A 27,650-nucleotide genomic window follows, 5' to 3' on the forward strand; every position below is an offset into this window, starting at 1 on the left:
GGATGGGGATACCATGGCTGGCAGCGCGGACCAGAGCCCAGCCTGCCCCCCAGCTCCTTGGGCCCCGTTTCCTTCGCATCGCGCACACCCACCCTCCTCGCGAGGGCAGCGTCCCTAGCACACGCCCCAGCACCACTCTCCTCTGACGTCCGCCTCCCGATCTCTGACGATCGCCCCCGCCTGCCGCCTTTATAAAGGGGACTTTTCCCAATACTCGATCGATTGCCACCTCGCCCTGCGCCGCGCGCCCTCCGCCGGCGCCAACACCTGTCAACTCTGCGCGCTCCCAGGTTCTTGGAGACGCCGAGTGAGGAGCCGCCCTGACCGACCGGCCCCCCTCCGCACTGCACCCCTGACCCACCCCGCACCCTCCCTTTCTGCACCCTCGCACCCACACCCCTCGCGGTTCCAGGGGGCGGCTGCCCCGGGCGGAGCGCTTTCGCGTGCAGCTACCACTCCAGGTAGGAGCGGAGCGGGCATTCCTGCGCCTACGGGCCCGCACCCTCGGAAACGCCTTGGGCACCGAGCCCGGGCGGTTTTAGAGGGGAAGGACGCGGCGTTTTTCCCTCTCGGTGGGATGCAAGGGCGGGTTTGCTGTCTGGCACCGTTGCTGTCAGGGTGCAAGAGGCTACAAAGTCTGTGCGCAGGAAATGGGTAGAGGGGGCCGAGGAAGGGCCGCAGGGGGCCGGGAGAGCATCGGGCTGCTGCGGAGAGGAACTTGCCTGCTTGGTTGCTCACAAAGGCAGAGAAGACCCAGCCCGCGGGCGCTTCTTTTGCCTCCTTTAAATTCCAGACAGGCTGATTCTTTCCCCCAAAGTCTCTTCACCCACCTGCATGCACAAATATCAGAGTTTCCCCCAGAAACTTGTGTTTGAGAGTTTGGGTTCATGGAACATCTGTGGTCACAAAGGTAAAAAAAATAAAAATAAAAATAAAAGGGAACAAGAATTTCAGAAGGTGAATGCTTTCGAACTTGACATCTGTCTTCTAAGAGTCTTGATTTTAATATCTTTGAGGCTTCTGATGTGCTTTTAGGCGATAGTGTTTAAAACAACAGCAACAACAACAAAATGTTTTCCTGTATGTACCATTAATGCGGGGTGATGAATTGAATGAAGGATACTGGGCGAAGAAGATCAAGAGAATGGATCCTTTCAACAACAAAAAACATACTTAGTTGCTATAGTAACTTGAACTACAGAAACTTGTTGAAAATGTGGAGTTTGATGTGTTTTTGAAATGGATTTTTCTAAAGATTTTTTTCAGATATTTTTATATCAGATTACTACTGAAGCCATTCTCTGAAGTTGTTTGAAAGGACAGATAAAAGAATGAATAAATTAATGGATATTTTAAAATTTTCAGAATGGTCATTTATGAAACACTTAACACTTCTAGAATAAATAATTCTAGAAGAGTAACTTAGTTCCAAAACGCAGATACAGCCCTACTCTTTGTAAATTATTTGACAGTTACTGAGTTAAGATATACACGACAAGGTTAATTTTAAATTTAAAGCATGTATGAAACACACAAGGATTATGATTCCATTTGTTAAACTACATTTCCATTTTTTTTTTTCTGTTTCTTGCAAACTCAAAATAATGTTAAATTGTTAAATAGAAGTAGGATAATGTAGTGGACACTTATTGATAACTGCCCGTTTCACGTGTGGTTTCAGGGTTGTACTCTTTCTGTGAGTGGCACAGGATCTCGCATGAGCCAGCTGGTTTATTCCTGGCTGCCTACATGTGCATAGTGCTTGACTGATTTATAATGCATCCCTGTATTTTCTTCAGAAGTCTTAATGAAGTAGCCAGCTGCAGAAGAATCTGGATCATTAGATAAAAATGGCTTTCCATGTGGAAGGACTGATAGCTATCATCGTGTTCTACCTTCTAATTTTGCTGGTTGGAATATGGGCTGCCTGGAGAACCAAAAACAGTGGCAGCGCAGAAGAGCGCAGCGAAGCCATCATAGTTGGTGGCCGAGATATTGGTTTATTGGTTGGTGGATTTACCATGACAGGTACGTTCAGACGCCGCCGGCTCCATGCAGTTCTCCCTTCCTTGGCATCTGTGAGTGTGTAGCGTGTGGCTTCAGAGTGACAAAGCAAATGTTGGTCTTTGTCCTTTGGGGATTCTTTATGTTCACTAGTTATATATATTTTAAAATAATTTTCTATTCATTTAAAACCTAAAAATAAATTGGTTTCAACTCAGTAGTACTTGAACAAAAATGATTTTATAATAAATCACTGGACTGAACAGACATGAAATAAATCTTGGCTCTCTGGGCTATTGAGTGAGTGGAAACAGAGTAAAAACAAAGAGGTGGGGGAATGGGAAGCTGTCCTAGTATTACAAGCTATGTATCTGCTAATTAATGTGATAGGCAGCATCTCAACGTGTCCGGTAATACATGCATAAAGTTGTGACTTTGAGATTTAAATAAGTGCCAATGAATACCATCTAGTGATGGTTTTTAATCTGCATAAATAAATTTGGGGGTGATGATATTCCCAATTGAGTGATTCCCTGTTGTGAAACCTAATTCTTTCATTTAATAACTAATTCCTCACAGGAAGACAATCACATGTTATGAGTCCACAGCACTAATAAAGAGATTTCATGAACCTTGTTATAAAAGGGAAAAGCTAGGGCGTGTCCTCATAGGAATCCCCAGGCCACCATCTGCAGTCATCTCTCATTCAAACCTTCTTTGTGTTAGCAGGAGCTGATATTCTTTCTTACTTTGCACTAAAGTGGTTCTGTTTAGAGGGTGATTTGTTTCTTTTTTATATTCTTCTTGGTCGTTGAAAATAATTCTGAAAAACATCAACTTAAAATTATATGTTTAATATTTAATACAGTTGCACTAACAACACATATTTCATTATACAGTCTTAGTAGAGTTTTTAGACATTTGCGACATAACAAGAACTGTGAGTGTTCATTGGAAAAATATCCCATGGGAAATGATATCAAGTGATGCCCAATTTCAGTCCCGAAGGGCAATTTTAAAATGATTCACCGTGTATATCAGATAGTTTACCAAACCAGTCTGGGGAGAGGCCATTCATGTTCTGAACCCCTTGACTTTGGCAATCTGAAACTTACAGTGTTCTATGTGAGCCATCAGTTTTATCTTTCAGACATTGACATTTTATCTTTGTTTAACTCTTCACCCACTGTACGTGGATTCATTTGGTCTTTATAACAGCATTATGATGAGCATCTGGAGTTAAGTGGAGGTCCTGGGTTACAAGGTTAACAAGGACCAGGGCTGGAGCCAGAACCAAACACAGGTCTCCAGTAACTTAGTTCCAAAATGCAAATACTGCGTCATGCTGGTGACCGCCCCATGCTGTGCCACATGCAGCCCTGTAACTAGTTTCACTTTATTTCTTTCAAAAGGTGCACAGTTTGTAAACACTGTAGAAAGAATAAGAAAGCTGCTGCATATCAAAATATGTTGTTTATTGAAAATAATTATAGCCCTCTACTATTCTCATTTAATATTCTGTTTAATATGGTCATAAAAATAATATTTTATATTTTGTTTTTACCATTTAGAATGGTTTTTTTCAACCTAGCAAGCTATTAAAAGGTACGGAAAATATTTGAACGATGCTATTTTTTATAAAGGGCCATGATCTTCCTCAGTTCGTAAAACTTTTTTTTTCTTTCTCAGAACTCAAAATAACCTTGGTCAATATCATAATTCATTTAAAATCTGAACCATACTACCTAACCTTGTCAGATTGATTGACTTGGATATATTTTATAAAGAATAGAGATAAAAAATGTTGATTCTTTTAAAAATGAACATATTTTAAGAGGTTGTGTTCTCACTCATGGATCTGACACAAAATATACAAACAAGGAGAGCAAATACTGTTATAGAAGAGACTAAATTCAATTATAAAGGGGACTTTTAAATCTTAGTAAGTAGCCAAGCCCTCACTTCTATATCACAGTAGTTGCAATGATTCAGGCACCAATTTTCTTTTTGGACAAGGGACAGTAGACTTACACAATGACGAATGATCACTAATGAGCTTTGTGCTTGTAAGACCATCAGACCATTTACTTTATGCAGTAAAACATTGACGTGTTAGCAATTCCAGTTGCCTAGTAGAAAGATAAAGTCTCAAGTTTTCTGCCTGTAAGAATTCATTTCTTCAGGTCATGGTTACACACATAGTGAAAAAAAAAAAGCCATTTAAAAAATTTCAGCAGGGCTTAGAATAAGAAAACAAATAATGCCATTTGTTATTTTTGTTATTTGTTAACACTGAGGGTAAAAGCTACTGCAAAGGTGGGAGTGATTGCTAAATATGTATTTGTCTCCAGGATTTTGTATATAAACTTTTCATTTAAATGTACTCAAAATTCCTATGTAGGAAAATCTTTTTATGTCAACCCTAAGACTCCCTCTTCTTTGCTTTGTATTAGATTAAAAGCCAGATAAATTTTGCCATAAACACAATAGAAACACATCCTAGGTAGTTTTGTATAGCTATTATTTCATTTACTTACATTCTAACTGTAAGATTTTGGAAAATTCATCAGAGTTAAATTTTATTCCTAATGGGATGATGCAATCCAGAATTCAGCCTCATATCTGATAAATTTTTATTACCAACCTGTGACCATCATAACTACACAAATTCTGTATAAGGATTGCTTAGAATATTTTGACTGTACTGTAACCTCAAAAAGGTGTAAACTGCAAAGATTTAGTGTTCTCTTCAACATTAGTTTTTCAGCAAGGATTCAATATTATACTGTTTCCTCAGAGAAAATGGTGCTAGCATTACATTGTCTATTCAGAGAAAAATATTAATCTGTAGATCATTCTTGGCTCAAACCTGTTAAGTCAAAACTCATTTTCTTTGGTTCTTTGACCTCCTTGCCTCAGCTATTGTGCTACAGAAATTTTATTTATCTGAATAAGACATTTTTCATTACTTCTTGTCAAATAGTAAATATCTTACTAAAAGATCCATATTAAAATATAGAATTGCAAGTATGTATGCAGTTCACATTTTACCTTCTTCTGAGTGCTAGGTAGTCTAGGCCTTAAGGTAACATTTAAACTCACTTTGGACACCTTGTAGTAGAAGTGTCGTCTCGATCCTCTCTTCACTCCTAATAATTTAAGGTCGTAAGTACAACTTAGTGGTGATGGAGATAAGATTTGCAAGCTCTGATATCCCCAGAGTGTTCAAGAAAAGACTCTATTAGTGAAAAGCACATTTCTACAAACATACACTCACCTACATACATGCATGTGTACACACATGCACGTACACACGCACACCACTCCGTGAGGACAGTATAAAAACATCAATACAATTAAAATGGAAGGGCCTTGAAATAAAGAAAATTTACCCCATGACCTCAGACTATATTACATATAATATCATGAAAATGCTGCTGACTCAATGCATTTAGAAAACAGCTAGGGCAGCACTATCCAATAGAAATATAATATGAGCCACAAACATAATGTTACATTTTCTACAAACCTCTAAAAACCAAAAGAAATAGGTAAATGAATGTTAATAGTATAACTTACGTAACTCAATTCATTCAACATGTTTTCATTTCAACATGTGATTAATGAAAGAAAAAACATTTGAAATCTGGTGTTTATTTTATATTCCTAAAACAACTCAATCTAGGCTCGTCACATTTCAGGTGCTCAGTAACTTCTAGTAGCCACTGGTTTGGCAGGCAGATGTAGGTAGGTAAAACAGGTAAGACAGTATCACTCCCTCACTTTTCATTCTGTTTCAGCTACCTGGGTCGGAGGAGGGTATATCAATGGCACAGCTGAAGCAGTTTATGTACCAGGTTATGGCCTAGCTTGGGCTCAGGCACCAATTGGATATTCTCTTAGTCTGATTTTAGGTAAGTGAAAGTGCAAATCTCAGTCACTCACTCAGTAAAGTATACAGAACAAGAGTATGAATAACAAGTGGAATAACAAGTCAAACACTCTGAATAACCATTGTAAAAAAAATGTCCCCAGAGATCTTTAAGGAGCCATTACGAGAAACTGGTAAGTAGCAGAACACTAATGCTTAAATTATTTGATCTCTTGGTTAGGAATATATTTTAAAAATCCTCTGGACCTGTGGCTATCAGCACAGTGAATTTCTTAACATAATCATGTTTTATTTCTTTCAAAACAAGTATGGATATATCATTAAAAATGAATCAACTTGAAATGTACCTGTGTTTCTTTTAGCAAGTCAAATGAATAAGAGGTCAAAAGTATTATAGAACAGAAGGTACCTCATTTTTGGGGCACTCAAAAGGCTTTTATTGAATCTGTGCTTATTCAAAACCTCTAAATGTTATGTTGAGAGATAGAAATGCATTGAGGCATTTAAGTGAGCAATGTGCTGGTTCATGTTTTTCAATTCACATGATCCACTTATCCTTTGGACACATACAATGGTAAGTGTACTAAATAAATTATATTAGATTGCTAAACCTAATATTTACAGTAGGTTGGTACTGTGTGCAGACTTGTTCCTCAATCCATACAGGTGTTCTGGAAAATGCATTTTCCTTGATAAATGGCAGCATAGTAAAAGACTATTATATTACATTTTTTTTTATTTTCTCCTAAACAGTTGCTTAATTTTTAGGTGGCCTGTTCTTTGCAAAACCTATGCGTTCAAAGGGGTATGTGACCATGTTAGACCCGTTTCAGCAAATCTATGGAAAACGCATGGGCGGACTCCTGTTTATTCCTGCACTGATGGGAGAAATGTTCTGGGCTGCAGCAATTTTCTCTGCTTTGGGTAAGGACCAGCTAAGTTGTTCTAGCTGCATCTTTGTAGTTAACTAAACATCAGATACACAACCTTACTTTCTTCAGCCTTGGCTTCTGAGGACATTTTTATTAAAGCCATATACTGAACCATATTTATATGCATAAAAGCTTAATGGAAATTCTACGTTTACTTGCAATATGGTGGCAGAGGTTAAATAAAACCTCAGCTACACTTTCCATACTTGAATTGCCTCATTTGACCAATAACTATGAATTATAATGATCAATTTGCTTTTATGAGTCATATATGATTTTGAGCAAAGAATAATGAATTAAGCATAGCTAAAAAGTGCAGTTTACTTAACATAAATGTTTAAAACAAGGATTCATGAACCAGGGGTTAGTGAGAATACTAATATGTATTTTTGGTGTTGAATAAATTTAAATAAATGATTTATGTCTTAATTTCTTCCAATAAGTGTTCTTCCTGCAAACTGAGAACTTTTTACCTCCCATTGTTTCCCCTCTAATAACTGCCATGTTAATTGGCATAAACACAGATATAAAACTATCTAAACTCCTGAGACAACAGTGTTGCATGTTATTCTAAAAGCACTGATATTTTCAGAGATGTTGACTTTTTAAATAAAATGTTTAATTAAAAACATATATAAAACAGAGTCAGTTCCAGCAGTAAATAACATTCCTAGGGAAGTGAGATATCACCAACCCTCTGCTGACAGAATAGGTAAATAATGTAAGTCACACAGCAAAACTACAAACTTGAAATATTTCCATAAATTGATATTATAAAGTTCAATGTTATGGTTTATTAGTGGAAAAATTTAAGTATGATAGAATATAACAAGAATTTCCCCTTCAGTTTAAATGTCTTCTCAATAACTTACATGAGAAAGCTTGCCCATGCCTTAGCGTCTCCTCAACTCCAATCTACCCTTAGAGACACAGGCTTAGATGTGTACCACATGGGACCAGTTGAGACTGTTGGACCTGACTGAGGCTGTTGAGGCAGCTGGGAGATGGAAGCTCCCCATAAAGGTATGCACTGCCCTGCCTTCAGCACATCCAATTTCATCCCGCAGGTTAGTCAGGATTTTTTTGATTCCCAACTATAAAAAAGAGTGACTGTTGCAGAAACAAGAGTATTTGATCGTTATAAAATACAGCAAGAACTAGGTGGGGGCCGGGCGCGGTGGCTCACGCCTGTAATCCCAGCACTTTGGGAGGCCAAGGCGGGCGGATCACGAGGTCATGAGATGGAGACCATCCTGGCCAACATAGTGAAACCCCATCTCTACTAAAAATACAAAAAATTAGCCAGGCGTGGTGGCGGGCGCCTGTAGTCCCAGCAGCTACTCAGGAAGCTGAGGCAGGAGAATGGTGTGAACCCGGGAGGCAGAGCTTGCAGTGAGCTGAGATCACGCCACTGCACTCCAGCCTGGGCGACAGAGCGAGACTCTGTCTCAAAAAGAAAAAAAAAAAAAAGAAACAACTAGGTGGAAAATGCTGTACTTCTGTGGTGCTGGATAATAATACTCCACACCCACAGCTGCTCTTATGTTCTAATGATATTATGTGTAAAACTACACCTCCCTTTCCACCTGACTCTCATTAGCTGAGTTGCATTGGGCGCTTGTTTGCCATTGTTTTCAACACCAAAAAATGTTAATTTTAAGAACAAATTACCTGCTGAGGTATCAAAAAAGGAGTGGGCTGAGTATATAACAAAATACAAAACGTTCACTCATTGAGTAAAGATCCACTTATATAACAGAGCCCTGAAGAAAGAATAGAATTAATAAGCAAATGCTTCTAAAGTATTTTGGAAATATAAAATATAGTAACGAAACTGTGAACTTTGTTATATTTAGTTTTGTATATATGTGTGTCTGTGTTTGTGCCTGTATTACAGTGTACAGTCAACTTAAGGATGTAGATGCATTCTGAGAGATGCATCAGCAGGCAATTTTGATGTTGTGTGAACATAGAGTGTACTTACACAAACCGAGTTGGTAGCGCCTTACTACACACGCAGGCTATATAGTATAGTCTATTGCTCTTAGGCTACAAACCTGTGCAACATGTTACTGCACTGAATACTATAGGCAATTGTAATACAATAGCTATAATGTCACTAAGCAATAGGACTTTTTCAGCTTCATTATGATTTTATGAGAATTTATGTATTTGTGGTTCATCATTGATGGTAACATTATTACCTAATCCATGACTACATATGTAAAATATGTTATTGTCTGTATCTTTCTAAACACTCACATATATCAAACAACATATATAAAAACATTGCTGCTATTGCTTGAACTCTTTGGGAGAGAGAGAGAGAGAGAGAGTGTGTGTGTGTGTGTGTGTGTGTGTGTGAAGTTACTTACTGGGTACTATGTACATTATTTGGGTAATGAAAGCACTGAAAGTCTAAACTTCACCACTATGCAGTATATCCAGGTAACATCATTGCACCTGTAATCTTTAAATTTACACAAATAAAAAGTAATAGTTGGACTTAATTAAAATTTAGTGTTTATTACAAATAATTTGGTATATTCAAGAATATATAAGATCTATTACCACCTTACTGTGAATGTGTATAGTTCACCATTGAAACATAGGAGAATCTTAAACTATCTTCTTGGTAGAAACTGACATCCTACAACTTTTTGAAGAAATGTCTATTTATACTTCTAACAGCTCAAGTTCAGTGGATTTTCATAACTTTGCAGGATACTTATTTTATAGCTTCATGAGTAGACTAATATTTCCTAGTATACCTCAAAGTATCACTTTGTTTTACTTACAATTGATTTAATTTTTCAGAAAATATTTTAGAGAAAATTTTATCTCAATTTTAATAGTGATAATGGAGAAGCGATTGACGTCTCTAATATCTCTGAGTTACAGTTAAGTGACAGCATCTACTAGGACCCCAAATCTTTGAGATTTTAGTCAGCTAATCTTTATTTTATAATTGAACTTTTCATAATTCATGGTATATAGCTTAGAAGTGTTATTAAAGTGGAGAACTACACACAAAAAAAAGAACGACAAAGAATTGGAAGTAAAGTTTCGATTCAAAGTAAATGATCTCAGGAAAAAATAACTTTTCAAATATCTACAAAACAATAAGTCAGTCGGTTATCTGAAGTCACTCATCTGTAATTATCTCTCATCCTTGTCTTCATTCTCCAACTTCTTACTAGATTTTTCTTTTCAATGGATCTTTACTCCGGAAAATAATTCTATTTTATCACCATAGCAAAAGCACTGAAACATATTTCTTACTGATATTTTGGATCAACACATCTTATATTGAGATAATGTAGTTTCATCTCTAGTGGGTTGCATATACTACTAGCATGCCAATTGAGGAATGGGGGTAGGGTGTAAGACAACTCAGCTGGCTGCGACTGATGATACATAAAATCACAAATCCATTACATGTATGCATTTAATAATGTGACATGTAAACTGTATAGTTTTGAGAAAACTATACTATACTGTATAGTTTTGAGAACTAAAGCAACAAGTAAATTATAAACTGTCAGTCCAAGAACCACAGCGGCCCAAACTGGTCATACCTCAATATGTTCAGTGGAAATATAGGGACCAACAAACACAATAAACAATGTTATAAAGAGAAACATAAATTTGATTTCTAAGAGAAGTTTAAAATGTTGATGATGAAAATTACTTAAAAATATGATATTCAAATCTTAGGCTCTTCAGTATACTGTATCGTAGGAGCAGGACTGGTAAGTTCTACCAATTAAATAAAAGAAGAGTGATCTGTCGCAAATTAAAGAGGGAGAGATTGATTAATAACATTTACCAATTTGATAATTTGTTCCTACAAATTTTTCTCAATTCTTTGCTGCCTTAACCATTTGTTAGCTATCAAAGGCTAGTAGGGGGCAGAGTAAATGCAAAATGGCAAATGAATGTTAATTGTAAAATGTGGAAATGGGTGATCATGTTTCTCAGAAAGCCTTGTGTTTTTCATAGATGTGACTAATGTATTTCATATACAGTCATGTGACATGTAATGACGTTTTGGTCAATGATGGACTGCATATATGACAGTGGTCCCATAAGATTATAATAGCATATTTTTACTGTTACTTTCTCTGTTTAGATATGATGTTTAGATATTCAAATAGTTACCATCATGTTACACTTGCCTACAGTGTTCAGTACAGTAACAATCTGCAGGAGTTTGTAACCCAGGAGCAATCGGCCATACCATGTAGCCTAGGTGTGTAGTAGGTTACACCATCAAGATTTGTGAGTGAGTACATACTGTGAAGTTGCACAACAGTGAAATCACCTAACAACACATTTCTCAGAGCACATCCCTATTGGTAAGCAACACATGGCTGTATTTGATTGAGTCAGAGTTCCAGGTAGTGAAATTATTTTGAGTTCTTGTAATGTAATTAAATTTCTCAGTAATTCAGGGTCTTCCATAACCATACCATGGATCTGTATGTCCTCCAAATAAATAAGTTAGCAAACCAGTAATTTCAGAAAGCAAAAGTATGTATCTCACTGAATTTATTAAGATATACAAATTTCAATATAAAAATTAACTTTAGGTGTTATCATCCACTGCATTTCATATGACAGAGAGAAAAATGTTGTTTATCACTGAACTTTCACTATGTCCTTATACAAAGAGCAGAATCTGTCTGGGCACCTTGACCACAGAACTCTCTTGTTTGTTTCAGGAGCCACCATCAGCGTGATCATCGATGTGGATATGCACATTTCTGTCATCATCTCTGCACTCATTGCCACTCTGTACACACTGGTGGGAGGGCTCTATTCTGTGGCCTACACTGATGTCGTTCAGCTCTTTTGCATTTTTGTAGGGCTGGTAAGTGGGAGCACCCAAGATTCTCCTCCTTTTTTTCTGTAAAAGGTAATGTATTTTATACTAACTCATTAAAAATGAGTAGAAATGTTATTTTCCCTCATGAGTAATATATACTAAGTCACATACATGAAATTTCAAATTTCTCCATAAATTAATTAGATGAAAAACTCGTCATTTTGATAAAATTTGACAGAAAAGTGTGCTCTCCATTGGACTGTTAGAAAGGTCTAGGTCTTCCTTTCCTTAGTGCCTAAATTTGATGGAAACTTATGCATGATCTCCTTTTAGTATTTAAGGCAATCCATTTTCCTCGGCAGAGATAACAAAATTCAAACCTTAGTGGCAACTTGTACAAGTCTCCCTTTATGTTAGTTGGTGAATCCTAAGAATGCTCATAAGACATAGAAATGATCCCATTGGAAAACTGTGGATTTCAAATATTAATCATCACTATTTGTGGTCTAAAAACAAAGAAAATTCTTAATTATATAAGGCACCAGAAAGATTTATTATCTATTGTTTTTATTATAATTATGAGACATGAGTATTATTAGTATTATTAGCACTATATTAAAAGCACTTTTGTGTGTCTGAACATATTTTAGTCAATGTCAAAGAAATGTGAAGAGTACAGTTATGCATATAATATTCAATACCTAAGATGTATCAAAAGAAGAATAAAAACTGGTGTGTCCATGCTGGGCTAGGGTCATCATAGGTTCACGTACATTATCTCATCATACACATATATTATCCCAGTTGTAGATTCTTTAAGGGCAATGCCCTCCTGCAAAGGCCACAGACCGAGCAACCTAACACTAGAGATCATGATTCATTTTCCCAAGGATGGTTAAGTACTCTTGATTCTCCTCATCTTTATTTATTTATCTTACAATGTAAAGCATTTCATTATATTTTACTTTTGACACTAGACACTTAGAAATTAAAAATGAAGAAGTAATCTCATGCCCTTCTCTCCTTTTTATAAACTTTCCATCATCTCTAATAATATCCTAGAGGAAAAATTTTAAAAAACAGACTACAATTAGATGTGCAGTTTAACTATAAATTTACATACTCTAGCAAAGATTATAGTATTTTCTCTTTTCTCCTTAGACATTTTATTTGCATTTCGTGGAATTTCGTCCATTCATATCGTAACTGAATATGAGAATATTTAATTTGCTCAAGGACTCCCACTATTTTGTATTTAAATTACCAAAATTAAGTGGACCGTGCTGAAATTCTGATTTTTCCTTAGCATCAACATAAACTTCCAGAAATAAAATAGGGAACATAGAAATAAATCCCTCTTCAGAATGTCAGGAGCCAGGTTGGTTTGGCAATGACAGGTCTCATAACTGATGCACTAGGTATTCCAAGAAACACAACCCCAGGGAATGAACCTGTTATTGATGATATATGTGATTTCTCATTGCTTTGTATGAGACTAGAACTTAAAACCCACGGGTGCATAAATCAAGTATACAAGTGTAAAGATGACAGTGCAAATATGTTAGAATATTTTTTCTGCCACAAAATGTAGCCAAATTGATAAGGAATGAAGTTCTGTTGGTTACTAGATCAGGCCCTATTGAATCGGCTGAATAAAAGACTAACTAATGTTGTTTTCCAAACTTTAGTTGCTGTGTGAGCATACATAATTAATCAACTTACCCCTTAGACTATCTTCTTTTCTCAAATTCTCTAACGTCATTGATTTTATCATCACCCCTAGAGCTCCAAAACTGTAAACTTCAGGTTTTTCTTTTCATTTTCCCTCTCTCTGACCTCTCTCTCCTTCTTGTAAGGGTTGTTAGCTCACTCTTCATAATCCTTTTTAGTACCGATATTTTTTCATTCCCAATGTCACTGCTTTACTTCAGGCCTTCATCTAGGTGGAATTGAAATCACCTACCACTTTCCCTGACTCTTCCTTTTCACTAAACTCACCATTCATGTCTATGTTATTAAATTTCAGAATAAATTCCACTGAAAACTTAAGACTTAAAAGAATTTTTTCTAGCTTCCAGTTGCCTGCAAAAACAAAATACAAATCCTTTAGCTTGCAATTTGACTTTTCTCCACACATCCATCGTTATCTCTCCCATTTCCCCAAGCTAGTCCCTTGCCAGCAAAGCCTGTCACCAACAGATGTGGGTGCGAGTGTACACGCACACACACAGCCCCCATATATTCTTCTGCTCTTTGACTTGCTCCATCTAAACATCTCTTCCTTCAATTCTTTATTCTTCTACTTGTTAGTATTGGGCCCATCTTTGAAGGCTTATACGTCACCCATGTATTTCTCAATCACATATTTTCTTATTACTTTAATGAATGGATATCTTTCCCTTAAGGAATGGATATCTTTCCCTAATTCACAGAAAACATAAAAGTGTGTGTGCCTACACATACTTTTATATGGATATATATTTCAAATATAATTTTTAAAAAATTTTTATTTTATGTTTATTATTATTATTTGTAGAGACCAGGTCTCACTGTATTTCCCAGGCTGATCTTGAACTCCTGGACTCAAGCAATCCTCTAACAGTGGCTACCCAAAGTGCTAGGATTATAGGCATGAGCCACTGTGCCTGGCAATTTTTTTTTTCTTTTGCGACAGGATCTGGCTCTGTCACCCAGGCTGGAGTGCAGTGGCTCAATTACCACTTACTGCTGCCTCTGCGTTCTCAGGTTTAAGCAATCCTCCCACCTCAGCCTCCTGAGTAGCTGGGACTACGGGTGTACACCACCACATCTGGCTGATTTTTGTATTTTTTGTAGAGATGGGGTTTCACCAAGTTGCCCAGTCTGGTCTAGAACTCCTGAGCTCAAGCAATCCACCCAGTTAGGCCTCCCAAAGTGCTGGGATTACAGGCCTGAGCCACAGTGCTCGGCACACATTTATTTATTTATTTTTTAATACAATTCTTTTTTTTTTTTTTTTGAGATGGAGTCTTGCTCTGTTGCCCAGGCTGGTATGCAATGTCCAGTCTCGGCTCACTGCAACCTCTGCCTCCAAGGTTCAAGCAATTCTCCTGCCACAGCCTCCCAAGCAGCTGAGAAATACAATTCTTTATTAGAACTCAAGTTTGTGTTATCCAACATTTAACAGAAGAGGAAAACAAAAGCAATCCACATCCCTCCCCTCCTCCCCCCACCCACACACAAGGGGATATATATCTCAATAGCTACCTATCTATTTATGTATGTGTGTGTGTGTGTAAATAGACAGTCAGAGATAGATAGATGATAGATAGGTAGGCAGATAGATACATAGATAGATTGACAGATATTTCAAGTATAATATTTTCTTCCTAGAGGTTTTATGTTGCTGCTGCTATAGTTTGTATGACATGGTATAATCAAGCATAGAAATAGTCGATGTATTATTTTAATTTATCTAAATCAGTATTTTATTGTGCCCAACAAAAAACAGAGAACATGATTTCCGATCCTTCTCTGTCTGAACTAGAGGAACTACTGAGCTGTGCAGTGTGTGAGGTGTACAAATCTTGCATATATCAGACAGTTGAAAACCATCGCCTAGGGCTCCAGTGTCACTTTCTGTTGCAGTGGATCAGCGTCCCCTTTGCATTGTCACATCCTGCAGTCGCAGACATCGGGTTCACTGCTGTGCATGCCAAATACCAAAAGCCGTGGCTGGGAACTGTTGACTCATCTGAAGTCTACTCTTGGCTTGATAGTTTTCTGTTGTTGGTAAGTAATGCTCTTACCTGAAGAATGTGATTTAATTGTTCCTAAAATCAAATTTATTTTCACGATTTTCATATTCATAGTAAAAAATGTGCTTGTGGGCTCATGGCCATTTCTGAATTGAGGACTCTCTATTGGGAGGGTGGAGCCAGGGCCGGACTATCGTGGCTGGCAGTGTCAGGGTGGAGAACAAATGAGGCCCTGAGGGGACAGAATGAGGTGTTCTGTGTGGTGTGTCCTCATTTCTGTTGTGATGTAAGTCAAGGAATAACGTGCCCTACCCCCAGGACTTTCCCCAACCTGAAGGCAAAACCTTGTAAAAGCTTTATTTTGTGTTTTGAATTAAGGCATGAAACCCAACTTATGAAATAAGTCTCTCATTCACTCTTGAATTACAGAGTAAGTGAATTAGTAGTGCTAGAGGCCCTAAGTGCGGCAGGTTGGAAAGGGACATGTCACTCAGGAAAGATGCCAAGAGAGAGGCCCTCAGGAGCCAGAGGAAGCTTGAAAACATGTAGAACTTTGGGGCAAAGGTGCAGGCACTTTGAGGAGGACACGGAAGAGATAATGGCCGATCCCATTGAGGCAAGAGGGAACAACCAGAAGAACTGACCAGATTTTACGACTGTGCTAATTAGAGGAGTTAGGCCTGAAAATAACACACTGTATTTGATTTCAACATAAGAAATCAATTATGGCAGAGTGTGGTGGCTCATCCTGGTAATCTCAGCCCTTTGCGAGTCTGAGGTGGAAGCCTCACTTTGAGGCCAGGAGTTTGAGAACAGCCTGGACAACATAGCAGGACCCCATCTCTATAAAAAAAAACTTCTTAAAAAAATAAATAGATTACTTTTTCTATGAAGCTTAAAGGGAAATTGGTTATTTTTGTTTTCTCTGTAGAAGGTTGGCAATATTGTATGACTTTGTGATCGTGGCACATGGCTGAATTTTAGCATTACCTCAACACTCAAAGTGACTGTGTCTTTTCCAGTTAAAATTTTTCAAGTAAAGGGCAGGAAAATATGGCAAAAATATGTTTCCAGTAGTGGACTGGAGGGCTTCTTTGCCTAAGGATTGTTGAGAAATCTGTTGGCTCTCTTTTTTCTGGTATGGCTTAAAATCATGAACTGAAGGAGTAAGAGTAAATATGTATATGTAACTATACCTGCAGAGTAGATGTGCTTATGGTTACATCATAGAGAGGATGAGACTTAGAACAATTAAGCAATTTGTCAATAATCACATCATTGTCTGAGTTAGAGATTGATATAGAATATTAAGACCTCAAAGTCCTTTCTCCTACAGCACACTTTAGTCTTCAGACTACTCATCTTTAAAATAAGACATTTTATAAAGTGACGGCTAAATTTCTTCCAGCTCTAAAAAATTATATGACTTAGTCATATTCATGATTCAAATTATAAGACAAGTCAAAATGAAGTAGTACATGTTGAATAAATGAATGAACTATAGAAATTGGCCTTGAAATGTTGTATCAATGGTCTTGATCTTCCAGTGGTCTCTCCTACATCGCCTATGTGAAGATGACTTGTCAAGTCCTGCTAGTGATACTGTCAGTGTATCTCCTGGTCACACTTGGAACCTTCCCACTGTACCCATGTTTGCTCTCTATTAGGTAGACTGCATTCCTTACCTGGTCTACTATGATAACCCCCACTCATCTCTCTGATGGCAGCCTGCCCACCTCTTACTCCCCCATGCCCACTTTCCATATTACTACCTACTTTAGTCAGTTTGGGCTGTTGTTACAATTTACCATAGACTGGGTGATGTACAAACAGCAGAATATAATTTTTATAATTCTGGAGGCTGGAAATCTGAGACCAGGGTACCAGCATGATTAGGTTCTAAAGATGGCAGTATTCCAGGTTGCAGACTGTACACTTCTCGTTGTGCCCTCACATGGTGGAAAGAGGGTGAGAGAGGTCTCTGACCTCTTCTTAAAAGGGCCCTAATCCCATAATGAGGGCTCCACCCTCATGACCTGATTATTTCCCAAAGGCCCCACCTCTGAATATTATCATGTTGGGATTAGAGTTTCAACATATGAATTTTAGGAGGACAAATATTCAGTCCATTGTATCATGAGAGCTTCTGTTTGTAGATGAAGTCAGACTTTACCCTACTTAAAAACTTCTGATGACCTAAATGTCCAGGGTGATGAATATGTAATTTATGATGTATCAATCCATTCAAGTCATTGACATGCAAGATGTTAATGATATATTGATAAAACAGGTCACAGAATGAAAGGAAAAGGTTTTGGAAGAATACAGACTTCAGGAATGGGGTTATGAATTTTAGAATTTTTTCCTTTAATTACTTTTGAACATATATGGCTTTTATAAGAAGGAGATTGTTATGGTATCTATGTAACAGACACTCTGCTTAGCCCAGGTGAGACCATGATAAGACAGACGTCCCCAGAACCCAGAGCCCAGTGAGAGAGACAGGCAGTTAATGAAACCTTAATACATTGTGCTATGGCAAGCTCATTTATCAATTCATTCATTCATTAATGTGACCAATATTTATTGAATATTGACTTTATGCCAGAAAGAGAAGTAGCAGTAATCTAGCCAAAAGTATGCTTCCAGCTTCTCCTCCAACCACTCCCTCACTCACTGACCTCTCATCATACCAAATACCCAGTGGTCTTTTTCCTTTTTTCCTATTAGTTTCTATTAGTATTTTCTTTTTTCCTATTAGTTTCTCTCTCAGGTACTCTCTTCTCCCTCCATCTCCACCTGTGGAAATGCTCTCAAAGCCTATGGACAATCTGCACTTCATTTCTGCAGGTTTTCCTGTTAACATGCAGCTACCCTTTCTCTCTTCTTACCACCTTTTTCTCATCGCAAATAATTAATGGTTTATCGTTTTAATTCCCATACAGACCTCTTTATATCATGCAACAAATTGCATTATAGTTTAAACATTTTTTATTGTATATGCTCAATAAGAAATTTAAGCACATTCCAATATAGGTATGTATATCTATCAGTTGCTTATATATTCTGTACTAATGTATGATGTAAATCATTTAATAAAAGCAACCATACAATATTTAGGTACAAAGTAAAATGAATATACATAGAAGTTCTAGTATTTATTATTTGATGCCGGCTGTATTGCCTTGAGCACTCTGCAATGCTCACTGCGGAAAACACCACATACATTGACTCTCATAGTAGAAAGTAAGTTCCAGGGAAAGACCATGCCTTATTCATGTTTTTGCTCTTACAGCAATTACATTGCCTGCCTGGCACATGATTGGAGTGTATAAATATTTTTGGGTTGCATTGATTCAGGTTAAATGTCATACTTTCAAAATCTTAATTATTTTCTGAGAATATTTTATGATGGTTAGAACCACCAGATGATAACAAATTGAAGGCCTCTGGGGTAGTTTAAATACAGTTCAAAATAGGTAAATTAATGAAAAGAAATAATTGCTGTATGTAATTATAGAGAAAACTTCAGGAAATTCTGCATAATTGAAAGTTGATGATACATTGTCTTAGTTCAGATGGGTAACAAAGCATCATAAACGGAGTGGCTTATAAACAACACAGATTTATTTTTCACAGTTTTTCACATGGCTGGGAAGTCCAAGATCAAGGTGCCGGCAGATTCTCTGCCTGGTGAGGATTCGCATCCTCATAGAAGGCACCTTCTTGCTGCCTCCTCACATGGTGGAAGGAAAAAAACTCCTTTGACTCTCTTTTATAAGGAATCCACCCTCATGGGCTAATCATCTCCCAAAGTTGCCAACTTGATACCTAATACCATCACCTTGGGGATCAAAATTTCAATGTATGAATTTAGGGGGAACATAAACATCAGATCATAGCAAACATAATGATACTAATTGATATTTGTGGCTACATGCCACATTTTTTTTACTACTTCTAAGTTGTACTTAGGCCCATTCTAAACGTGATTGCAATAAAACTCTTTAAAAAAATAAAATAGATGTTTGCCTCTAATTCACTCTCCATCCTTGTGTTTCCCGCACAGATACTGGGTGGAATCCCATGGCAAGCATACTTTCAGAGGGTTCTCTCTTCTTCCTCAGCCACCTATGCTCAAGTGCTGTCCTTCCTGGCAGCTTTCGGGTGCCTGGTGATGGCCATCCCAGCCATACTCATTGGGGCCATTGGAGCATCAACAGGTAAATCTCTTGCAGCTTCACCACATGTGCCAGTTAGTTTACCAATCCCCACCCAGACACCCTTCTGTCCCACTCCCCTCTTTCCTCCACATAGTGAATTCTTTCTCATCACATTCATATCTATAGATTTGTTATAGCATTCAGTAAACTGTATTATAGTTCAGCGGCCTCCATTTTTTTTTTTTTTTTTTTTTTTTTTTTTTTAGTAGAGACGGGGTTTCATCATGTTGGTCAGGCTGGTCTCAAACTCCCGACCTCAGGTGATCCATCTGCCTCGGTCTCCCAAAGTGCTGGGATTATAGGTGTGACCTACTGCGCCCAGCTTCCAATTTTTTTGATTGCTCACTCCACTATGAAACATTGGTGAGCACACCCTCCTCCCAGTTTCGGTATATTTATCCATTGTTTATATGCACTCCTGTCAGCAGTGGATCTCAACCAAGGTGCATGCTGACATCATCTGGGGAATGGTGGGGAGATCTTTTAAAAATACGGATATGTGGCCTACTTCACAGGAGTTTTATTTTAATAACTGAAGATAGAGATGGGCACTAGTGTTCTTTTAAAACCCCTAGGTGAGTTGAGAGCCAGAGTTGAGAGTCACAAGCTTAGAGACGTTTACCTGTCATCCTCATGACCTCCCTAAAGATCACTTTGAACTTGAGATTTCTGCTTTACACCTTTAGAAGTTTTTAATTAGGGGTTTTCTTTCTTGAAGAAAGTGATGAATAAGCATTTAGGTCAAGACAAACAAACAAAGTCACTTAGAGAATAACTTATTAAAAAATGGTTTTGAAAAAAGAGCATTATGAAATGTTTATCTCCCTGTTAGCCTCTATGTAGAACATGTTCAAAAGCTCACCTTTAATTTAATTAAATGTATTAATTACTCCTGACCTTTATGTTCCTGTGCTGTAACTTTTAAGAGCACTTAATGAAAATACATCATGTTAATCCAAATTCAAAGGCATCTTCTACACAGAGGTAATAAAATAGATTAAAGTTCACCTTTTGCCCTGTGGTATTCTGTAAAGGTGATCCAGGGTGATGTTCCTACGGCAACTTTGACTTTCGATTAGTAGAGTCTTTTATTGGATTGTTTAACTTTTAGGAGAGCAGTCCTGGTTCATAGTGTACACTCTCCATTCCAGTTGTTCATCCAGGAGACAAACACTTCAAAAATGTAAAGATGACTGACGAAGGTGGTATGTAGTGTTTGTCTTTGAAAAAAAAAGATAGTATTTCTCTCACAAGCAGAAAACATATATGGACGTGTGTGTGTCTGTGTGTGTGTGTGTGTCTCTGTGTGTGTGTGTTTATTGTAGGAACACAGGCTAACAGAAACAGCATTAAGCCTATTTTTTCTTGGATTAGATACACATTCTTGTTTGTTATTTCTGTTATCATAAAATCTCAGTTAAGGCCACAAAGTTGCCTGCATGTAAGCAGGCTTTGGTGACAATTGTAATAGAAAATGAGGGAAGAAAAAATGGTAGGATCCAAAGAGAACAATTCCTATTTGGTCCAATGATCATGATATTAAAAAAGTTCAGCAAATAAAAAGCCGACTATGCTAATGAACATTTAAGGATTCCATAGTTCTTCAACACATGCTACAACTAACCAGTAAAGAAGCTATGTATTCAAAGATAAATCTGTGTTTCAAGTCTTCTTACCCTACCCACAACCAAAACTTCCTGAAAATTTCAGCCACATGACTGTAATTTTTATTCAATAAAAAGGGACTGTTCTTAACCTAGTGAAATTCTATGCAATGTGGAAATAGGAGAAAAGTAATGCTGAGGCAGCTTCAAAACCAAGTTTATGTACAGAGAGATGATGGCTGAGAATAGCCCTACTATTGTCTTTATTCATTTACACAGGAATAACTGAGCCTTAAAGAAGAAACAGTGAGTGTCCCACCACATTTCCAAGTGGTTGAAGGAATACTCTAGAATTCTGTTTATGAGAGTTTGTTTTCCATGATTCTAGGCAATGTAACACCATCATTGCAGAAAGGAAATATATATCTTACCACCAGTGTCTGTGCAGGCATTGTGAATAACACTAACTATAACCAATACCTTTTAGAAGCCAAGAGATATAAGATATTTCCACTTGACCAGCACATGGACTTCACACCAGACTAATGTATATGATTCTGAGTTTATTTCAAAACAACCTAGTAAATAGGATGACCCCAAATGGATAAAGAACATTTGGTTCCTTGGTGGTTGTAATGGTTGTTGATTCTGTTCAACAGACTGGAACCAGACTGCATATGGGCTTCCAGATCCCAAGACTACAGAAGAGGCAGACATGATTTTACCAATTGTTCTGCAGTATCTCTGCCCTGTGTATATTTCTTTCTTTGGTCTTGGTGCAGTTTCTGCTGCTGTTATGTCATCAGCAGATTCTTCCATCTTGTCAGCAAGTTCCATGTTTGCACGGAACATCTACCAGCTTTCCTTCAGACAAAATGTAAGAACAGTTTCTTTCAACCTGACATTTACTAGCATTGCTGTTGCTACTTCTGATGTTGTATTTGTTGTATATACAGTATTATATATTTATTAATATTCTATGTTAAATCTGACTGTACTTTAAGCATACGAGATTAAATAACAAATTATACCTATGCTGAATGGATGCTATCAGTACATGTTCTTATTCATGTCAATACTAAAGGGAACAAATCAATATAATTATTTCCCAAGAGGTACAGTCACAGGGCTATCATTTAACCTTTTTGTCTTTCTGATGAAAGAGTAATGAAACCTAAACTATCCAGCAAAACTTTTAGTATAATTAAATTCTCTATGACACTGGAGAATCTTGGTGGAAGCAGGGCATGGTAAGTTGTTCGACACGTATTTTTATAACTTCTGAACTGTTTTATACTTGCACTCCAAAGTCCACCTTTGCAGGAAGATATCCTCTCAATTTGATTTTCTTTATTGAATCAAAGTGGCTGCAAAACAGCATGCTTCTTGCTTGATTAAAGCTTTTCCTCTCTCTAGGTTTTAGTTAACAAAACAATCCCAGTGTTTTTACTTTTGCTTTGTTTTGTTTTGATTTTATTTGATTTTTTTTAATTAACCAAAGGAACTCCTTGGACAAGGCATTTTCTTTTTGTTTTTAATTTTACTTTAAGTTCTGGGATACTTGTGCAGAACGTGCAGGTTTGTTACATAAGTGTATGTGTGCCATGGTGGTTTGCTGCACCTATTGACCCGTCCTCTAAGTTCCTTCCTTGCACTGCCCACCACTCCCCACAACAGGTCCCAGTGTGTGTTGCTCCCTCCCTGTATCCATGTGTTCTCATTGTTCAACTCCCACTTATGAGTGAGACCATGCGGTGTTTGGTTTTCTGTTCCTGTGCTAGTTTGCTGAGGATGATGGCTTCCACCTTCATCCATGTCTCTGCAAAGGAATGATCTTATTCCTTTTTATGGCCACATAGTATTCCATGGTATACATGTGCCACATTTTCTTTATCCAGTCTATCACTGATGGGCATTTGGGTTGGTTCCATGACTCTGTTATTGTAAATAGTGCTGCAATAAACATACGTGTGCATGTGTCTTTTCAAGAGCACCAGATGGTGGTTAGTTTAAGGATGGTAGCACTTCTACAAAGAGATAAACTAGGGATGGCCTATGCTCTGTCAATGCCACATAAGAACTGTTCCCTAACATGTAAAGTGAGGAAATCTTCCCTTGCTTTATTATACCTCCCTGACACCATGTTAGCTCATCCTGCCTTTCCCCCTATGCATTCAGGAAAAGACTTAGGTGGCCTGTGTGTCATGCATCTGGTACACAGAAACCCCTCCCAAAGGTCCACCCAGGAAGTCACCTTGATTGTTTGCTTTGGGTGCTGTAGCTGTAGTTGGTTTTTCCCATAGATTGAGCCATTTGAACCAGGAGAATTCTTTAGACCAGTTTTGAAGCAAATAATGTGTCTCATTCTTTGCCTAAATGAGCCAAGACACTGTGCAAAAAGCTGACACTGTGGCAATTTCTTACAGGCTTCGGACAAAGAAATCGTTTGGGTTATGCGAATCACAGTGTTTGTGTTTGGAGCATCTGCAACAGCCATGGCCTTGCTGACGAAGACTGTGTATGGGCTCTGGTACCTCAGTTCTGACCTTGTTTACATCGTTATCTTCCCCCAGCTGCTTTGTGTACTCTTTGTTAAGGGAACCAACACCTATGGGGCCGTGGCAGGTTATGTTTCTGGCCTCTTCCTGAGAATAACTGGAGGGGAGCCATATCTGTATCTTCAGCCCTTGATCTTCTACCCTGGCTATTACCCTGATGATAATGGTATATATAATCAGAAATTTCCATTTAAAACACTTGCCATGGTTACGTCATTCTTAACCAACATTTGCATCTCCTGTCTAGCCAAATATCTATTTGAAAGTGGAACCTTGCCACCTAAATTAGATGTATTTGATGCTGTTGTTGCAAGACACAGTGAAGAAAATATGGATAAGACAATTCTTGTCAAAAATGAAAATATTAAATTAGATGAACTTGCACTTGTGAAGCCACGACAGAGCATGACCCTCAGCTCAACTTTCACCAATAAAGAGGCCTTCCTTGATGTTGATTCCAGTCCAGAAGGGTCTGGGACTGAAGATAATTTACAGTGAACCCATCTAAATAAAATACTGCTTTTGCAAACAGAACACTATAATAGGGTAGTTCTGGAGAGATGGTATGCAGCATACAAAAATATATTAAAAATATAAACGATGTTCAGGAGAGTAAAAATTCATATAAAGTGCAATTGCACAAATACAAGCCAAGCTAGAAGGAAGCACCTATGAAAGCAACAACTTTGTTTCTCATCCATAGTAGTATTGATTTTGATGCTAGATAGTTTTGCTAGGTATAAAAAATAAGTAAAGTTCCACTTAGAGAACAAAGGGCCAAATAGAGTTTTTATATTTGTTATGATAAAAGGAAGTAGATGTGAAAAAGCCTAAAAAAAAGGAAATTGGACAGTTTTGATACAAACTTTGTTTGCTAATGCACTGATAAGTCCTAGTTTCATTACAGCACGAAGCTATGAGAATAACTTCAGTCACTCCCTTGAATGGTGCAATGAATTAACCAGCTGATTTTTCTTAGTGTGATGATTAACCCCTTCTTTCATGTTCTGAGCTATAACATTTGCTGAATATGCAATTTTTTATTCTTTTATTAATGGCATGTAATATTCTGAGCACGGGCAAAGAAAACACAAAAAAATTCTGTATTGGCATTTATTTATGTGCACGGTGATAGGAAAACTGAATCCATCTTTGTAGAAGAGCACTGGGCTAATTTGTATGTTTCCACAGCTACTATATGCACAAACAACAGTACCTGAAGGATTATTAAGCAACCTTAAAGCAATAAGTTCATTAAACAGAAGGTAATAGGAAGAACAGTACATTTTTGTCTTTATCTCAAGTATATAAAGTTTTGCCCCATGATAAAATAAGTAATATATAAATTAATACATAAGTTAATATTGGGAGTGAAATTAGGCCTTATGTAAGGAGAGGTAGCTACACAGCATCTGTTACAGTTAATGAGAGGCACACTGCTAAATTTACGTATATTTCATTGAATACTTTATGGGAAGCCCCCACAATACCTCCTGATAGTAGTAAAATTAGAAAAAAACAAACTCTACTAATTTTTAGATATTCATTAATAGGAAAGATTTAATGTAACAGGATCTACTCTTTGGCACTTTTTCACATAAGCCAGCCTTAGAGACGAGACAAATAACTACTACAAAAAGTACATAGTGAATTTTAAAATGTAGAAGAAAGCAAAAAATAAAATAAGTCCTAAAGTGAAGAAGCCATCAATTTTAACATTTGATGTCTAGATAACATTCATGAGATTGGTCATTAAATACTATTTTGCTCCTTTTCTGGTGTTACACATACACACTCATACGTGTGTGTGTGTGTGTATGTGTAATGATTTGTGTCCATTTCAAGTGTTTTCACACCAGTCACACATTATAGAAATAACTGGAGCCATGTCTACAAAAGCAAAGTGAAGTGATGAGCTGAAAAGTGATCAGGGAATCTGATCCCATAAAGAAAGTGAGTCTGAATTGTTGAAATTAAAGCACTTCTTTTCCAAAAATACTTCTTTTTTGCAACTCATGAACAAAATGAAGTTAACTTAGTGTTTAGCATTAAAAATAAAAGTTGTATCTTGACCCTAGAATTCCTTTTATAAGATTTAATTGTAATTGTCTCAAAGCATCAAATAATACATCTTTATCATTAAACATGAATTTAATGTCTAGGATAATTTTTAAAAGAGGAAATTAAATAATTTTACATGCCTCATATTTTCAGTGCTTTATCAAAATTTGATGGTGAATATTACATTGCATTCAAAATCTTCACTGAATATCATATATATCTAAATGAAAAGAGAATTACTTTTATTCATCTATTTTCTCAGAATCTATTCAGTACCCTATGGAGTACATGGAAGAAGTATATTTTTGGAACCAGTAAGTATGGGAGTCCACGATTCTCAGGTATTGATTGAAAAAAGAGAAAGGGGCAAGAAATTCGTTAAAGAAAAACCACAGATACTAAAACATTTGACACATAAAAGTAGTTAATTGCTGGAGACTACAATTCCTGGCAAACACCATTATTCCAGATGCACCATGCTACCCAGCGTGCTACCTGAATGGTGGTTTTTATCCATCCTGTCACCCTGAGCATCTGTCTCAACCTGCTGAGGCACAGACTTCCACCATGTGCATCAGGAAACACCTCACTCATACTGTCATATAATGCAACAGGGAGACATAGTCTTTCTACAGGTCTCTCTCTTTACGTTGTACCATTCTGTTGGGCAACAATTGTCCCAACAAACACACTTAAATCCAGTGGGGAAAAAAAGGTTAACAGTAAAAATTTCTTCCACGTAATTCAATTTCTCACAATAGACAGAAACAGGGGGAAAATGTTTGCCCTGTTCAAAGTACTAAAACTAGATAACTTAAATAATTTAAGCCAATAAATAATATATTGTATTGAACCCATTATTCCTCACCTACCCTCAAAGCAGGTATATCAAAGACTAGTTTGTTATTAATCCACAAATGTGCTAAATGTTAGCAAGATGATTTTTAAGTACAAAAAAGTTTAAGATTGCAAGGAAGGAAACAATGGTCACAAGGTCTTTACTTACGCACATTTGTGCATAAATTTCCACCCAATTTCCAAGACAGTTGTATCACAAAGCTGTGAAATGTGCAAGAGTATACTTTGTACCCATCATGTGCTCTGTTTTGACATAATGAGTAATGCAGACATTTACATGTTCTTCCAGCTTCTATCAGTAGACCTGATTTTCAAAATCTGCCCTCAAATGAAAATAAAATAAACGAAACATTTAGACAATGGCTATATTAATCTGGGAAGGCAATACCTGTGGATAAAACATTAGAAGAAAACATATATTTTATTTTCATACTTTTGATATGATTGTAACATATTTCTTGAGTAATTTAAATGCTTTGTTTTCCCACACATATTCAAATCAGCAAGCTTGTAGCTGGACTGCAATATCAACAACAAGTTGTTTCAAACACTCAGCATCAAAATACAACTTCATTGCTACACTTACAAGTAATGAATTTTATGTGACTATGAAATGAATATAAGCTTAAAATAAGTGAATCTAATAAAATGGCTATTCCTTTTTTTACTTGGAAATAATAAATTAACATTATATTTTAAACATAAATTATGATTTCTTTTTCTGTTTTAGCCTTCATGTAAATTTACACTGGTATGATGTGTAATTTATTGTACATTTGCTACTTCATAGACAGATGCATATAATGGTTCTAGAACATATATTTTTGTCTGTCAAATTATTATATAAAATTATGCTTAAAATAAGTATATTTGCAACTGTGTAAATGCTTTAAGTGTAATGGCAATGTATTAAATTGTGCTGGTCAATTTAGGGTATCATTGTCTAAATTTGG

The 27,650-nt window shown here is 37.0% G+C and overlaps 1 protein-coding gene across 1 annotated transcript; it reads left to right on the forward strand.

The window, feature by feature from the left end:
• The first annotated feature begins 220 nt into the window (after nucleotides 1–220).
• On the forward strand, nucleotides 221–27,650 carry SLC5A7 (solute carrier family 5 member 7). The gene is made up of 9 exons (XM_004031572.5): nucleotides 221–461; nucleotides 1,800–2,028; nucleotides 5,805–5,918; nucleotides 6,665–6,820; nucleotides 11,553–11,701; nucleotides 15,284–15,427; nucleotides 19,463–19,616; nucleotides 21,880–22,097; nucleotides 23,647–27,650. The coding sequence occupies exons 2-9, from the start codon at nucleotides 1,851–1,853 to the stop codon at nucleotides 24,274–24,276; spliced, it is 1,743 nt and encodes a 580-aa protein (XP_004031620.1). The 5' UTR covers nucleotides 221–461; nucleotides 1,800–1,850; the 3' UTR covers nucleotides 24,277–27,650.

The sequence above is a fragment of the Gorilla gorilla genome, chromosome 12 (assembly GCF_029281585.2).
Source record: "Gorilla gorilla gorilla isolate KB3781 chromosome 12, NHGRI_mGorGor1-v2.1_pri, whole genome shotgun sequence".
Taxonomy (NCBI): Eukaryota; Metazoa; Chordata; class Mammalia; order Primates; family Hominidae; genus Gorilla; species Gorilla gorilla.